At 35.8% G+C, this 16,606-nt stretch overlaps 1 protein-coding gene across 5 annotated transcripts in view; it reads left to right on the forward strand.

Moving 5' to 3' along the window:
* Positions 1-16,606, forward strand: part of FANCC (FA complementation group C) — a 324,685-nt gene that overhangs the window by 227,473 nt on the left and 80,606 nt on the right. For 3 of the 5 annotated variants that reach the window (XM_042243052.2, XM_004004090.6, XM_060409073.1), the window contains one exon: positions 13,538-13,702. The exons of the other annotated variants lie outside the window; for them this stretch is intronic. In XM_042243052.2, coding sequence (XP_042098986.1) covers positions 13,538-13,702 — 165 coding nt within the window. The remainder of the gene's footprint in view (positions 1-13,537; positions 13,703-16,606) is intronic. 5 annotated transcript variants of the gene reach the window in all.

Genomic DNA, 16,606 nt, shown 5'->3' on the forward strand with positions numbered 1-16,606 from the left:
ATATTTGTAGAATGTCCAGAATAGGTAAATCATATTATAGAGACTGAAAATAGATTATTTGTTGCCTGGGAGGGCAGAGGGATTTCCTGCAAATGAGCACAAAAGATCTTGAGTTGATGGGAATGTCCTAAAAGTGGATGATGATGATGGTGGTTATCCAAGTCAACAATTTGTTAAAAATCTTTTGAACTCTACATATCAAACAGGTACATTTTGTGGTGTATAAAGTACACCTTAAAAAATAAGATGAAGTGCCCATAGGGTGTGTGGAAAGCACTTGCCATTATTTATACATCAGGTAAAGACTTTGATTTAGCCTTGAGGTGAATGTTGAATAATGGATCTTTGAAGTAATAGAATTAAAAATTACCGAAGGGGATTTAAAAAGTCAGTAGGATGCAATGTGTGTTTACATTCTACACCAAACTCCCACTATAGGTAAAGTTGATGATTTCTTAAAATTCAGTAAGAATAAATAAAAGCAATAACAAGAAGCTATTAAATAAATAGAAAAGAACAGCCAGATTTAGAAGGTATTTGCAGTTTATAAAACAAAGGATTAGTGTGCAAACTATAGAAATGCTTCCTGCAAAAAAATCATAAGGCAAACACTCCATTATAGAAATGGACAAGATATATAAGCAGGCCATTACTGAAAGAAGAAAACTGAATAAATAATAAACATTAAAAAAATTCATAAGGAGTGATGTCAGCAAGATAGCAGAATAGGAAGCATTAGTCTTGTTCCCCCACAGAAGCATTAACTTAATAGTTGTGTTTGATCCAAAGAGCCTTTGTAAGAAATTCAGAAATCAATTATGAAGTACCGCTGGCAAGCTCAAAACCAAGCATAACCATATTGAAACATGTAAGAAAGCCATTTCATATCAACCACAGTAGCCCCTCCCCTAAGCTTTTCAGGCTTGAGGGGATTGGAAGGAAAAAAATGTAGCTTGAAGCTTCTCCCTTGGGAAAGAAAGAATGGAATGTGTCCAATGTTCTAACTTTTGGGAGACTACCTAAGGAACTGCCATCTGTCTTTCCTAACTCTGACCACTGACAGGAAATCAGCATGCTTTTAGTGGCTGGAGACCATGGAGAGTTAAACAGTGCCAACAGAGAGCTGGCAGTGCCACAGACAGAGGCTGGCTCAGGTTAACATGATCAGGACAAAGTACCCAACTCACAATTTCTCTTTTAGGGTGGGGGCTAGGGAGAAGTGTAGAATGTACGTATCATGTTTCAGCTTTTAAAGGGGCTGCTGCTGCTAAGTCCCTTCAGTTGCGCCGGACTCTGTGCGACCCCATAGACGGCAGCCCACCAGGCTCCGCTGTCCCTGGGACTCTCCAGGCAAGAACACTGTAGTGGACTGCCATTTCCTTCTCCAATGCATGAAAGTGAAAAGTGAAAGTGAAGTCGCTCAGTCGTGTCTGACTCTTAGTGACCCCATGGATTGCAGCCCACCAAGCTCCGCTGTCCATGGGACTCTCCAGGCCAGAGTACTGGAGTGGGTTGCCATTGCCATCTCCTTTAAAGGGGCTACCTTGGTCTACCTTAGAGATTAGTTTCTGTCTCCCCTGACTTGAGGCAGTAAGGGAAGGAGTATACTTTGGATGCCTGAGGGGCTGCAGATAACAAAAGAGCTTAGTGGCTTGTTCTGTCATCAGAGAACCTGTGGTACCACAGATAAACACTAGAGGGAGAAAGAGATAAGAAACTCTTGAAAAAGAAACTGTCAGAGCTCTCTAATTGGGAAATTTTGTGCAAAAACATAGAGAAGATGCATCCCCAGAAAATGTTTGAAGGCCCGCCAGGTTCTCTAGACAGATTGATTAAAAATCTTCCCCTGTACAGAACCAGTCCATAAAGACCAGGAGAGATGACTCTTCAAATTCAAAATATGCAACAAAAAAATAAGGCACACAAAGAAACAGGAAAACATGGCCCAATCAAAGGAATAAAAGGAATCTCTACAAACCTACCTTAAAGAAATGGAAGTCTATGAATTAGCTGGTTACTCAAAATGATCATTCTAAAAAACTTCAACGCACTGCAATAGAATACAGATAACAACTAAACAAAATTTTAACTAGTGATGCATGAACAAAATGTGACTGCCAGCAAAAAGAATGGAAGTTATTGATGAACAACCAAACAGATATTCTGCAGCTGAAGAATACAGTGATTGAACTGATAAATTCACTAAAATGCTTCAACAGTTAGACTTGATCAAGCTACTGGAAGACATGCGTTTTTAAATTATTAAATTAGGAAAATGTAAAGAAAAATGAATAAATAGAAGTTAAGCCTAAGAACTAATGGGACACCATGAAGGGCACCAGTTATACACATTGTGAGAGTGCCAGAAGAAGAAGGAAAAAAGCAAAGAGCTTATCATGCTGAGGAAGGAACTGGACATCCAAATTAAAGAAAAGGCCCATCTGAGAAATGGTATAATCAAACTGTCAAAAGTCAAAGACAGGAGGTTGGGGGGGCAAAAAAGTCGAAGAAAGAGAATATTGACAACAGTAAGAAAAAACAAGTCATCACATTCAAGGAAACTCACATAAACATTATTAGTACATCATTCTGTAGAAACATTAAGTCCAGAAGGCAGTGGGATGATATATTCAAAGTGCTAAAAATAAAAACCTACCAACTGAGATGATTATATTCTGCCAGCTGTCCTTGGCATGAAAGAGAAATTAAGACCTTCTCAGATGAACAAAAGCTGAAGGAGTTCATCACCACTAAACTTCCTATAAGAATTGTTAAAGGGAGTTTTTCAAGTTGAAAACAAAGGAACTCTAGACAGCAACACAAGACCATCCCAACATACAAAATTCTCTGGTAAAGTAAATATATAAACAAATATAAAATTGTGTAATACTGTAATAGTGGTACACAATTAAACCTAAAATATAAAAATCATTAAAAAGTGGTAACTGTAAAACCATGTTTATGGATAAAAAGTACCACACAATGGAACTTATGACATTGAAAACATAAAACACAGTGAGAAGATACAAAGAAGTAAAGATTTTTTTCCTACAACTGAAGTTGTCAGTTTAAAATAGATAGTACACACACACACAATGGAATACTGCTCAGCCACAAAAAAGAGCAAAGTTTTGCCACTTACAACAATATGAATGGACCTGGAGGGTATTGTGCTAAGTGAAATAAGTCAGACAGAGAAATACAAATATTTGTATGATATCACTTCTATGTGGAATCTAAATAATAAGACAAACTAGTAGGTATAACAAAAAGGAAACAGACTCACAGATATAGAGAACAAACTAGTAGTTACTAGTGAGGAGAAGGAAGATAGGGAGAGGCAAGCTAAGGGTAGGGATTAAGAGTTACTAGCTATTATGTATAAAATAAATAAGCTACAACCTAAAGGGATAGGATAGGGGGTGGGAGGGAAGTTCATGAGCTAGAGAGTATATGTATACTTATGGCTGATTTACACTGTTGTAAGGCAGAAACCAGCACAACATTGTAAAGCAATTATCCTCTATTTAAAAATAAATTTTAAAAAAGCTGTAAGGATATATTATACAACACAGAGGATATAGCCAGTATTTTATAGTAACTGTAAATGGAGTCTAACTTTTAAAAATTGTGTACACCTGAAACTTATATGATATTATACATCAGTTATATCCCAATTTAAGAAAAGTTAAAAAGATAAAAAATAAATTGCTGTAACTATAAGATAGTTATTAATGTTATCCCCATGGTAACAACACAGAGAATACCTATAGAAGTTGCATAAATGAAAATGAAAAGGAAATCAAAGCATATCCCTACCAAAAAATTTTTTTTCAGCTATGCAAAGAAAGGCAGCAAGTGGGAAGAATAGGGACAGAATAACCACAAGACATACAGAAAATGGTGAAATGACAGTAGTGAGTGCTTCTCCATTAGTACAGTAAGTCCCCTACTTGTGAATGAGTTCTGTTCTGAGAGTGTGTTCATAAATCTAGTTTGTTCCTAAGGCCAAGAGAGTTAGCCAACCAACACTATAATATGTTTCATACAAGTAATTCGTAAAAAACAAAATATAAAGGAAACATTTTTAATCTTATAGCAGAGTGCCTTGAAAAGTACAGTACTACAGTGCAATAGCTGGTGTACAGGGGCTGGCATTGAGTAAACAGGCAAGAAGAGTTACTGACTGGATAGGGAGAGGAGGCTGGGAGATGGTAAAAGTTCATCAGCAATAGGAGATGGAGGGCAAGCCGCAATTTCACTCATGCCAGACATTGATGGCACAGGTTCTGGTTCCTTGCTAGATTCAATTCTATCTACCCTGTTGAAAAAATGACCCAATGATGTCTAAGTAGCAGCTCTTTTTTTCTCATCCCAGATGACACAGAATGACAGAATACACTGGGCTACATTTGGGTCCTGTGCCTCAAAAGCTAACAGTGCCCCCTAAAATAAAGAAAATCCGCTTGCCACTTCCTGTCATGAATCTCTTTGGTTCTTCAGGTACATCTTCATTTTGTCTATCTTCATCCTTTCTCTGGTCCTCCAGTTCCACCTGGTCTTCGTTAGTAAGCTCCTTGTGTTGCACAACAATAGTACTCTACAGCAAAGTACACAAAAGCACAACCCCTTGTAAAGGATGCGTGAATGTGACAGTCTATGCCAGGCATGTGAACTAACATGATGAAATATGTGAACGCACATTCATACCTTCAGAAATTCACAACTCGAAAGCTCATATGTAGGGGGACTTACTGTAATTACTTTAAATGTAAAAGCATTAAACTCTCCAATCAAAAAACATAGAGTGACTAATTGGCTTAAGGCCAACTATTTGCTGTCTACAGGAAACTCATTTTAGATGTAAGGATATATATAAAAGCTGAAAGTGAAAGCATGAAAAAAGGTATTCCATGCAAATGGTAGCCACAAGAGAGCAGGGGTGGCCATAGTTTTATTAGACAAAGTCAAAAACTGTTTCAAGAAACAAAGAAAGACGTTATATAATGGTAGAGGGGATCAGTTCTCTCAGAAGATAAAACATTTTCAAATATATCTGCACCTGACAGTAAAGCACCAAAGTGTATGAAGCAAATATTGATTGAAGGGAAAACTAGAAAGTAGCACAGTAATAATAGGAAATTTCAATGCCCCATTTTCAGTAATGTATAGATCAACCAGACCAAAGGTCAATAAAGAAACAGAGGATTTGAAAAACATCAAAGATGAACAGGACCTTATAGTTATATTTCGAATACTCTATAATAGCAGAATGTACATTCTTCTCAAGCACACACAGAAATTCTCCAGGGTAGATCATATATCAGGCCACAAAACAAGTTCTAACAAATTTAAGATTGAAATCATACCAAATATCTTTTCTAACCATGACAGTACGCAACTAAAAATCGATAATAGGAAAATTGGGAAATTCACAAATATGTACAAATTAAACAATATACTATTGAACAATTAATATATCAGAGAAGACATCACAAGGGAAATTGAAGAATATCTTGAGACAAATGAAAACAAAAACACAGTATACCAAAAATTAGAAGATGTAGGAAAAGCAGTACTAAGAGGGATATATATAGCGATAAATGCCTTCGTTAAAAAAGAAGAAATACCTCTAATCAGTAATCTAACTTTATACCCCAAGGAGCTAGTAAAAGAATCTACTAAACCCAAGGATTCAGAAAGAATGAAAAAAAATAAAGATTATAATAGAGATAAACTAGAGAATAGAAAAACAGATAAAAGGTTTGGTTTTTTTAAAGATCAACAATATTGACAACCCCTTAGCTAGACTAACAAAAACAGAATATTCAAATAATAAATACCAGAAATGAAAGAGGAGATGTTACAACTGATGCCGTAAAAACAGTAAGGATCATAAGACAGATTATAGACCTTTATACACCAACAAATTGAATAACCTAGAAGAAATGGATAAATTTTTATTGATATACTAAATTATAAATTTAAAAATCTGGATAAATCTATACTAGTAAGGAGATAGAATCAGTAATCAAAATCCTCCCCAACAAAGAGAAGTCTTAGACCAGATAACTACACTGGAGAATGCTACTAAATATTTTTAAAATAATTAATACTAATCTTTCTCAAACTCTTTCAAAAAATTAAAGAGATGCTACCTATGCTATTAAAATGTCCTCTAGACACTGACACATCTGATACATTCCTTATTTGTTCTCTAGAATGATATTTTCTATGAGGGATTTTTTTTTTTCCTTTTTAGAAAGAATTCTAGACTTCAACAGAAATTTCTTGTGGATATTTTTCTGAAAGTATTAAAATTTAGAGAAATTCTGTCTCTTGGGTTAGGTTCAATTATTCTTACCAGAAAGCTGAATTTAAAAAGGAATTTGATGCCCAACATACTTTTTTAGTCTCTTTATGAGTTTTACAAATCCTGCCTTTAAGACCTAAAACCAGGAAGTTTGGTTCTACCACCAGAAAAGAACCTGGGTCCCTGAAAGCTTGTGTGAGACTCAGAACTCTTAAGTCTACAATTCTCTAGTGAATTCTGCCAAGTGTGTTCTCTTGTCTTGAGTAGAAACTGATTTTGTGAAATTAGGTAGTGGAATGGCATCATGATATTTGAGAGAGCTGCCAAACAGGCTGGAGCCGTTATAGTTGTTACTGTCATAAGTTATTTATAATAATTAAAATATGTATCACAATAATATGTAAGTTTTTCCTACTATGTGTCTGAAGTTATCTATATATTTTTAAGATTTAAAAATTTTAAAAAAATTGAATTTGAATATAGCATTGTGGGCAAGCTACTTTCTGGTACATTTGAATGCAGATATTCATTCTTATTATTTATGAAACTTGGGTTTTATCATTACTTTCCTTCTGCTAATATGGCTTCAAATGTTGAAGCAACCAAAAGACTCTTAACTTAAATCCCTTATAAACAGTGCTACACTGCTTTTTTCTGGGGTTTGTTTTTTTATAGAGGGTTTCTATACTTTCTTTCTTCTTGCCACTTGAATGTTTGAAGTTCATTTCAAAACAATTCTAAAGCCTATAGAAAATATAGAAATTAATAACTTCAGTGCATAAATTGTCAGTGGAACAAAAGGAAAAAAAATAAGAAAACCTATTTGGAATTTCCTTTTGCATTATTTTTAGAGGTCTGATAAATGATCTTGTCATAGTGCTTTAAATAGAGTTTCACTTGCCACCAACTAAAATCAACAATCTAATGACAGAATGTTTAAAATCTCTCTTGTTCTTTGCTATAAACTGTCTAGAAGGAGCAACATTCTGGACTTTCTGAGCATCATCAGTTTAGCTTGTATTTCTGTGGTTTGCTACAGATGGTTTGGAAAGTGCAGTACACCCACATGGGAAGGATATCTCTAGCAGTGTATGGTTACCATTGATTCTTCTGCAGTTGAATTCTTGTGCAAAAATCGTTTGGAAGTGCTGCTCTGGCAATCAGTCAAGACCTAATGCTTAGTATAATCCAGTCTGGAAAATATTGCATAAGTCTGGTTGAAGTTAAATCTCTACACTCCAGTAAAAGAAGGCTGTGAGCACTTTGGAAGATTATCATTTGGTCTGTCTGCATTTTGGTAGAATCAAGAGCTACCTCCGTTTATCTGAGACGTTAGAATTTTTCAGGAAAATTATCTTGGACTTTTTCCAGCCTAATTAGGAGATATAATCTGCAGCCTGTAAGTGTCAATTCTTGATAAATGCCCTTGGTGCTGAGGTCATCTTTTTTACCCACTCAGTGACCAGTAATAGTCTCTGACTCTCCTCCTTTTTTTTTAAGATAATGAGAGAAAAGTTGTACTTAAAGGTCTTTTAGAGAAGAGAACGGATTGGTCAAGGCTATAGAGACAAGAGCATCATGTACTCCTCCTGTATTTCAGAATTCTGGATTTATTATGAGTGCATGTAATGCTCAGGCATATTTTACAATTTCTCAAACTTTCATAGAGCCTTTTTTCTATACAAAATATTCTGCTAGATGCTGTGCAAAATATGCACACACCAAAAAGCAGCCTACATCACGCACAAACACAATAGCTTTCTCTTCTCTTATCCCACCCAGTAAGCTCATATATTCCAAGAATTTAAGGTATTTACAACTCAAGGTAAATAATGTCTTTTTGTTAACAATGTAGATTATAGACTCAAAAACACACGAATTAATTTTAGGTCTAAAACAACCTGGATGGTGAGTTAGAGAAAGATGATAGAGCACTGTGGAAGATAAATGCTGTTGAGAGACCTCAGCCATTTAGAAAAGTGGTAAAGAACAAGAAGTGAGTTTTAGAATGGGTGAATATTTAAGGAGAAAAGACAAACTGTTCACAATGAGAAGATATCATCGTGTTATTGTTGTTCAGTTGGAAAATCATCTCCGACTGTTGGCAACTCCACGGACTGCAGCACGCCAGACTCCTCTCCTCTGCTATCTCCTAGAGTTTACTGAAATTCATTTCCATTGAGTCAATGATGCTATCTCATCATCTGCTGCCCCTTTCTCCTTTTCTCTTCAATTTTTCACCGCACTGGGGTCTTTTCCAGTGAGTCAGCTCTTCAAATCAGGTGGCTAAAGTATTGAAGCTTCAGCTTTAGCATCAGTCCTTCCAATGAATATTCAGGATTGATTCCCATAAGGATTAACTGGTTTGATCTTGCAATCCAAGGGAATCTCAAGAGTCTTCTCCAGCACAGTTTGAAAGCATCAGTTCTTCAGTGCTCAGCCTTCTTTATAATCTAACTGTCACATCTGTATATGACTACTGGAAAAACCATAGCTTTGACCAAATGGACCTTTATTGGCAATGTGATGTCTCTGCTTTTTAATATGCTGTCTAGGTTAATCATAGTTTTCTTCCAAGGAACAAGTGCCTTTTAATTTCATGGCTGCAGTCACTGTCTGCAGTGATTTTAGAGCCCAAGAAAATCTGTCACTGTTTCCACTTTTTCCCAGTCTATTTGCCATGAAGTGATGGGACTGGATGCCATGACCTTAGTCTTTTGAATGTTGAGTTTTAAGCCAGCTTTTTCACTCTCCTCTTTCACCCTCATCAAAAGGCTCTTTAGTTCCTCTTTGCTTTCTGCCATTAGAATAGTGTCATCTGCATATCTGAAGTTGTTGATAATTCTCTTGGCAATCTTGATTCCAGTTTGTGATTCATCCAGCCTGGTATTTTGCATGATGTACTCTGCATAGAAGTTAAATAAGCAAGGTGACAGTATGGAATCTTCTCATACTTTCCCAATTTTGAACCAATCTGTTATTCCATGTCTAGTTCGAAATGTTGCTTGACCTGCATATAGGTTTCTCAGGAGGTAAAGTAAGGTGATCTGGTATTTCCATTTCTTTATGGATCTTCCACAGTTTGTTGGGATTCACACAGTCAAAGGCTTTAGTGTAGTCAATGAAGCAGAAGTGGATGTTTTTCTGGAACTCCCTTGCTTTCTCCATGATCCAGCAAATGTTGGCAGTTTGATCTCTTGTTCTTCTGCCTGTTTGAAACCAAGCTTGTACATCTGGAAGTTTTTGATCATGTACTGCTGAAGCCTTGCTTGAAGGATTTTGAGCATAAAGTTGTTAGCATGTGAAATGAGTGATTGACCATGATTGTATAATGGTTAGTACTCGTGTGTTGTGAAATGAGCAAAACTGTACTGTAGTTTGAACATTCTTTGGCATTGCCTTTTTGGGATTGGAATGAATATTGGCCTTTTCCAGTCCTGTTACCTTTCCTGAGTTTTCCAAATTTGCTGACATTATCGAGTGCAGCACTTTAACAGCATTGTCTTTTAGGATTTTAAGTAGCTCAGCTGGAATTCCATCACTTCCACTAGCTTTGTTTGTGGTAGTGCGCCCTAAGACCCGCTTGACTTCACACACCAAGATGTCTGGCTGTAGGTGAGTGACCACACCATCGTGGTTATTTGGGTCATTAAGATCATTTTGCACAGTTCTGTATATTCTTACCACCTCTTCATCTCTTCTGCATCTATTAGGTCCTTACAGTTTCTGTCCTTTATTGTACCCATCTTTGCATGAAATAGTCCTTTGATATCTCCCAGTATTCTTGAAGAGATATCTAATCATTCTCAGTCTATTGTTTTCTTCTATTTCTTTGCATTGTTTATTTAAGAAGGCCTTCTTATCTCCCCTTGCTATTCTTTAGACCACTGCATTCAGTTGGATATATCTTTCCGTTTCTCCCTTGCCTTTCACGTCTCTTCTTTCCTCAGCTATTTGTAAAGCCTCCCCAGACAACCACTTTGTCTTCTTATGTTTCTTTATCTTTGGGATAGTTTTGGTCACCACCCCTTGCACAGTATTACAAACCTCCATCCACAGTTCTTCAGGCACTCTGTTTACTGAGTCTAATCTCTCAAATCTGTGCATCAACTTCACTGTTAATCATAACGGATTTGATTTTAGGTCATACGTGAATGGCCTAGTGGTTTTCCCTACTTTTTTCAATTTAAGTCTGAATCTTACAATAAGGAGCTCATGATCTGAGCCACAGTCAGCTCCAGGTCTTGTTTTTGCTGACTGTATAGAGCTTCTTCATCTTTGGCTGCAAAGAACATAATCAATCTGATTTCAGTATTGACCGTCTGGTGACATCCGGGTGTAGAGTTGTCTCTTGGGTTGTTGGAAATGGGTGCTTACTATGACCAGCGTGTTCTTTTGACAAAACTGTTAGCCTTTGCCCTGCTTCATTTTGTACTCCAAAGTCAAACTTGTCTGTTATTCCCAGTATCTATTGACTTTTGCACTCCAATCCCCTATGATGAAAAGGGCATCTTTTTTTTGGTGTTAGATCCAGAAGATCTTTTAGGTTTATAGAACCAGTGAACTTCAGCTTCTTCAGTGTCAGTGGTTGGGGCATAGAATTGGACTACTATGATGTTGAATGGTTTGCCTTGGAAACGAACTGAGATCCTTCTGTCATTTTTGAGATTGTACCCAAGTACTGCATTTCAGGCTCTTTTGTTGACTTTTTTTTTTAAATCATTGTGTAGTTAGACAAAAAATTGTCTCTATGAGAATTTTGCTGTTATCAAGTAAATAATAGAGCTAAACTAATAATTTATAAGAAATTAATAACAATGTAAACCTTATATGCAATTATATTTTCTTAAAGCATTCAGTTTATTGCTAGAGATTGATATCTAATTCTGGAGACTTCTGTTAAAGAGTAAAGCAGTGTTTCTCAAACTTTAGTGTGTAGAAGATTACCCTGGAAAAATGTAAACAGATTCCTTGGCCTCACTTCTAGGGATGCTGCTGCTGCTGATTTCTAGACCTGTACTTTGAGTACCTCTGATGTAGAAGACTTGGAAAAATCCTGAAGATTAATGTGCATAACCTATGACAAGTAGGAACTCTCATGATTTAGCCAGAAGATTAACATGAAAATGTAATGTAAAAAATGAAATCAAGTGATGAACTAAGCACCTGAATATCCTAGCATTTACTTTATACTCCCAACTTCTATAATTTTAACAATTAAATACATAATACCATGAGAACGAGAGGGGGCTTTTGATGACCCTCAAATTATGAGAAAGGCTTTAAGTGGTAGATAGAGGCATATTTTTAAGGTAAATATCACATCCCAAAATCTTGTAAGAGCATTTTTTTTAGAGTGGATTCAAGAAATAGGAGGGTAGATGGTAGCCAACAAGATAGTAGTACTTGTTAGTACTGCAGTAATAGCAGCCAGCTGGCTAGTCCCTTATCCACTCCTCCTCATCCACTAGCCCCAGAATAGAGACAATGGTGTCCTGTTTCCAATGAATAGGAGGGAGAGGAGACTTTGAAGGAGAATAAGTATCAAATGGCTATCAACTCCTAGCAGTTTAGGAGGTGCTCTAATGCCCAGAATGCAATATATTGGCAACCCCAGCCAGCACCACATCCCTGCCTCTGCCCCCTAGCACTGGAGGTCAACTACACTGAACAGAGCATTCATGCAGAGACTAATGTGGAATCCCAAATTCCAGAAAGAACAAGCGAAAATCACCAGATATTCATGAAAAAATGGACACCATAAGGGAAAATGAACCAAATGTAACAAACAGAAAATGCAAATATGCCAATATATACATTTACAAGGATAAGTGATTGGGTTTTTATCTTATTATTACAATAATAAGATAATTATAATTATAATATAGTATAATTATAAATATAATTATATTATATAAATATTATAATTATAAGATAATAATTATCTTATTATTCCTTAATCAGCCTAAAGGAAATCAACTCTGAATGTTCATTGGAAGGCCTGATGCTGAAGCTGAAGCTCCAATACTTTAGTCTCCTGATGTGAAAAGCCAACTAATTGGAAAAGACCCTGATGCTGGGAAAGATTGAGGGCAGGAGGAGAAGGGTGCGATAGAGAATGAGATGGTTGGATGGTATCACCAACTCAATGGACACGAGTTTGAGCAAACTCTGGGAGATAGTGAAGGACAGGGAAGCCTAGCATGCTGTAGTCTATGGGGTTGCAAAGAGGCAGACGTGACTGAGCAACTGAAAAATAACAATTAATTATCTTAAGAAGAGAAACTATTAATCCTTGAAATAGGAATGTGTTTTATTTTTCCTGAAAAGGAGACATTGGGGGCGGGGGCAGTCAATAAATTGGCTGAATAGAAGATAAAGCTAAATAACAAACAGTGACTCCAAAGATTGAGCTGAGTAGTTCTGCTAGGATATAATACAAAAGGACAAAGAGAAGCTTATTTTTTGTTTTTAACTTTTTTTCAGGGTAATGCTGATCTCTGTATAAAATTTTATATCAGTTTGATTCAGCTTTCAGGGTAATGATTGACCAGTAATTTGTGGATAATGTCAGCCTTTCTCATGGTAGAGATAACCCGTCACCAACCCTCTAGACCTCTGGCAGGCAGCTCTACTTGTGTTCCTAGACAGACTTGCAGGAATGAGTGTGAGCAGCACTTGATGAATTTTAGTGTAGAGTCAAAGGAGAATATGTATAATTGTGTGAAGAGTCTATTATGACACTCTTGCCTTTTAAAGCTACATATCTTTGTGGGACTAGACTCCATGTAATTCAACCAAAATAATGTGTTACAATAAATATGCACAACTAAATATAAGAATCCACTGTCTTCTTTCAAACCATATAGGAAAGAGATTTGTAAACATATAAAATAGTGCCACTCTTCTCACTAAATATTTTTTTGTTTTGTAAAATATAGTTATTGTTTAACAAAAAGTGTTATTCATCTTAACATCAAATGGATTTGCTTTTGTTACTTTTAGCTAGTTAATAAATATTTTAGGTGTCTTTGTTTTAATTGCAAATGTGATGAATATCAGTAGTTATAACCTCAGAAGTGAAAGAAATAATTCAAAGAAATTCAAATCAAAAAATAATTCAAAGAAATAATTAAATTCTTTCGGCATAAAGATTTTATATGCCTTTAACTATGTGTGGCTCTAAGATTTTGGTGCTTATTTCTCATTTTATTTATTCCATAGGATGTCTCCTGAACGAGTAAGGTCCCTGTCACGAATCTGTGTCCCACTTGTTACTTTGCCAGATTTTGAACCTCTGGTAGAGGCTCTGCTCACCTACCATGGACATGAACCTCAGGAAGTACTCTGGCCTGAGTTCTTTGATGCTGTGAATGAGGCTTTTTTGCTGTAAGTGATGACCCTTTACTTCATTACCCAATTCTGTTTTCCTTTTTTTAGAATACTTCAGTATGTTGAAAATGTAATTTTCAAATGTTTTGGTCTCAGTACCACTGTATATTCCTAAAAGTTATTGAGGATCTTGGTGAACTTTTTAAAATATGTGGGTTCTATCTATCAATATTTACCATACTTGAAATTTTAAATTTTTTTAATATTTATCATTTCCTTTTAAAATAACAATAAATTGATTAAATATTAGTACAAATAGCATATTTTTTAATGAAAAACTGACCTTTTCCAAGAAAAAAAAATTGTCTAACAAGAATGACATTGTTTTTACATTTTCGCAAACTTCTTTATTTTTTGACTTAAAAGATGACAGCTAGGTTCTCACAGTATTTCTGTATTCAGTCTGATGCAGTATGTTTTTTTGGTTGAAGTATAAGAAAATCTAGCTTCACACAGACATGCGCTTGGAAAAAGGACTAGTATATTTTAATAGCCATTTCAGATTATGGATATTTGAGGGAATACTTCACCAAAAGTTGAAAATAGTGCAGTTTTTGGAAGGTTAGTTGCAATGTGGATTCTGAAATTATATACATGAGCTCTTCATACTATTACATTAAAACCCATTGGTCTGTCTTGCACTTTTAATGGATTTTGTAGCTTCACATGGTTTATTTGGAAAATATTGGTTCATTAAGTTATGCAGATCTAACATTGACATATTTTCATTTTATACTATCAAAATTACATTCATTCACAACTAGTCTTATCAGGAATGTCTTCTAAGTGTTGGGAAGCTATAAAGCTCACATTGGTGAAAGCAAATTTTCTAAGATTCTAATTCCTGCTTAAAACTCAAATGTATCATTGGTTACAAATACTGTCAGTTGTTTTCCTTAGTATGCTAAAGTCAGTTCTGTAATTTTGAAAAAGTATGTGCCAAGTATTCAAGTCTGAATAACCTTTCTTTGTCCACCAGTCATTTTTCTCAAGTAAATTTATGAAAAAAGTGGCTAGTTGATCTTGCAGCTCAGCAAGTTGCACAAGTGCTTTTCCTCTAGACAGTCATCATTTTTTGGTGTATAGCAGAAATGCTTTATGCATACTTTTCACCACACAGAATTTTTTTAAGTTAAAAGTGTCCTCAGGGGTAAAATTAAGAAAATTAATCTTTTATGTTAATACTTACTGTGAAATGCATTTTTATGTGAAACTGGCAGTGTTTTTACTGTATGTACAGACATGACTGAGTGACTTCGCTTTCACTTTTCACTTTCATGCACTGGAGAAGCCAATGGCAACCCACTCCAGTGTTCTTGCCTGGAGAATCCCAGGGACGGGGGAGCCTGGTGGACTGCCGTCTATGGGGTCGCACAGAGTCGGACACAACTGAAGCGACTTAGCAGCAGCAGCAGCAGCAGTATCAAAGTGTACAGTGACTACTATTGCTGCTCTGATTTGTGTTAGGTACAACATTACTTGCTTTTTGTACTATGAATGCACGTGTCAACTCAGTTGTTCTAGAAAACCACGAGATAACGAAATAGTTATTCAACACTTCAAGTATTTCTGAACCATATGTGTGTATTGCTAAGTTCATCTAAAAAAAACTCCTGTTCTTAGTTAGTGCTAATACCAGGTGTATAGAAGCAACACAACTAGTTCAGCCACATCTAGAGATTCAGTTTTGAGGCAGAAGTACAGTTCTTGATGAAATATTAAATATACATTTGTATTATTTAATTCCTTTTTTTAAAGATTCTGAATGATTGGTCTTCAGTTCAGTTCAGTTCAGTCGCTCAGTCGTGTCCAACTCTTTGTGACCCCATGAATCACAGCACGCCAGGCCTCCCTGTCCATCACCAACTCCCGGAGTTCACTCAGACTCACATCCATCGAGTCAGTGATGCCATCCAGCCATCTCATCCTCTGTCGTCCCCTTCTCCTCCTGCCCCCAATCCCTCCCAGCATCGAAGTCTTTTCCAATGAGTCAACTCTTCGCATGAGGTGGCCAAAGTACTGGAGTTTCAGCTTTAACATCATTCCTTCCAAAGAAAACCCAGGGCTGATCTCCTTCAGAATGGACTGGTTGGATCTGCGTGCAGTCCAAGGGACTCTCAAGAGTCTTCTCCAACACCACAGTTCTTAAGTTAGTACTGCAATAAACTAGCACTATGATAGAGTTTGAGAATATCCTAGTAAGACACAGGAAGATACATTTACCCTTTAGCACAATACTTTGGACTAGATGTCCTACTCTCATGATTCAGAGAAATCTGTGGTGTTTTGATTTTGTCTTTTCCCCATGAAACAGCTGTGCAATGAAAGAAGAAATCTTTTAATTCTCCTTTGTAAAGCAAATAATCCAGTTTCAATATAAGAAAATAGGAATAAAATTTATTTTTAAATAAAATGTTATTAAATTATAAAATAAAATATGTTTTATTTATATAAAAATTTTAAATATGTAAAATATATATCTAAAATAATTTGGATACTATTTAGAAAAAATTTTTTTAAGATGTTTGGATTTATTACAAAGTAAGACAAAAATGCACTTGGCTTCTTTTTGTGTTTCCATGTAGACACAAGAGAAAATATCAGTTTTTATTTATTTATTACATTTTATTTTCCCCCAACTTTATTGAGATATAAGTGATACATAACATGGTATATTTTTTAAGATGTATGAATTAATTCTATACAGTTTTAAGTTGCAAATGACTACCACCATAGTGTTAGTTAACACCTCCCTCACATCACAGGATTGCCATTTCTTTTTTGTTGTTGTTGTGAGAATATTTAAGATCTACTCTTAGCAACTTTCCAATATGCAATTCAGTATTACTATGTGCCACGCTGTGCTGTACTTAGTCACTTAGTCATGTCTGACTCTGCAAA

This window comes from Ovis aries, chromosome 2 (genome assembly GCF_016772045.2).
Source record: "Ovis aries strain OAR_USU_Benz2616 breed Rambouillet chromosome 2, ARS-UI_Ramb_v3.0, whole genome shotgun sequence".
Classification (NCBI taxonomy): Eukaryota; Metazoa; Chordata; class Mammalia; order Artiodactyla; family Bovidae; genus Ovis; species Ovis aries.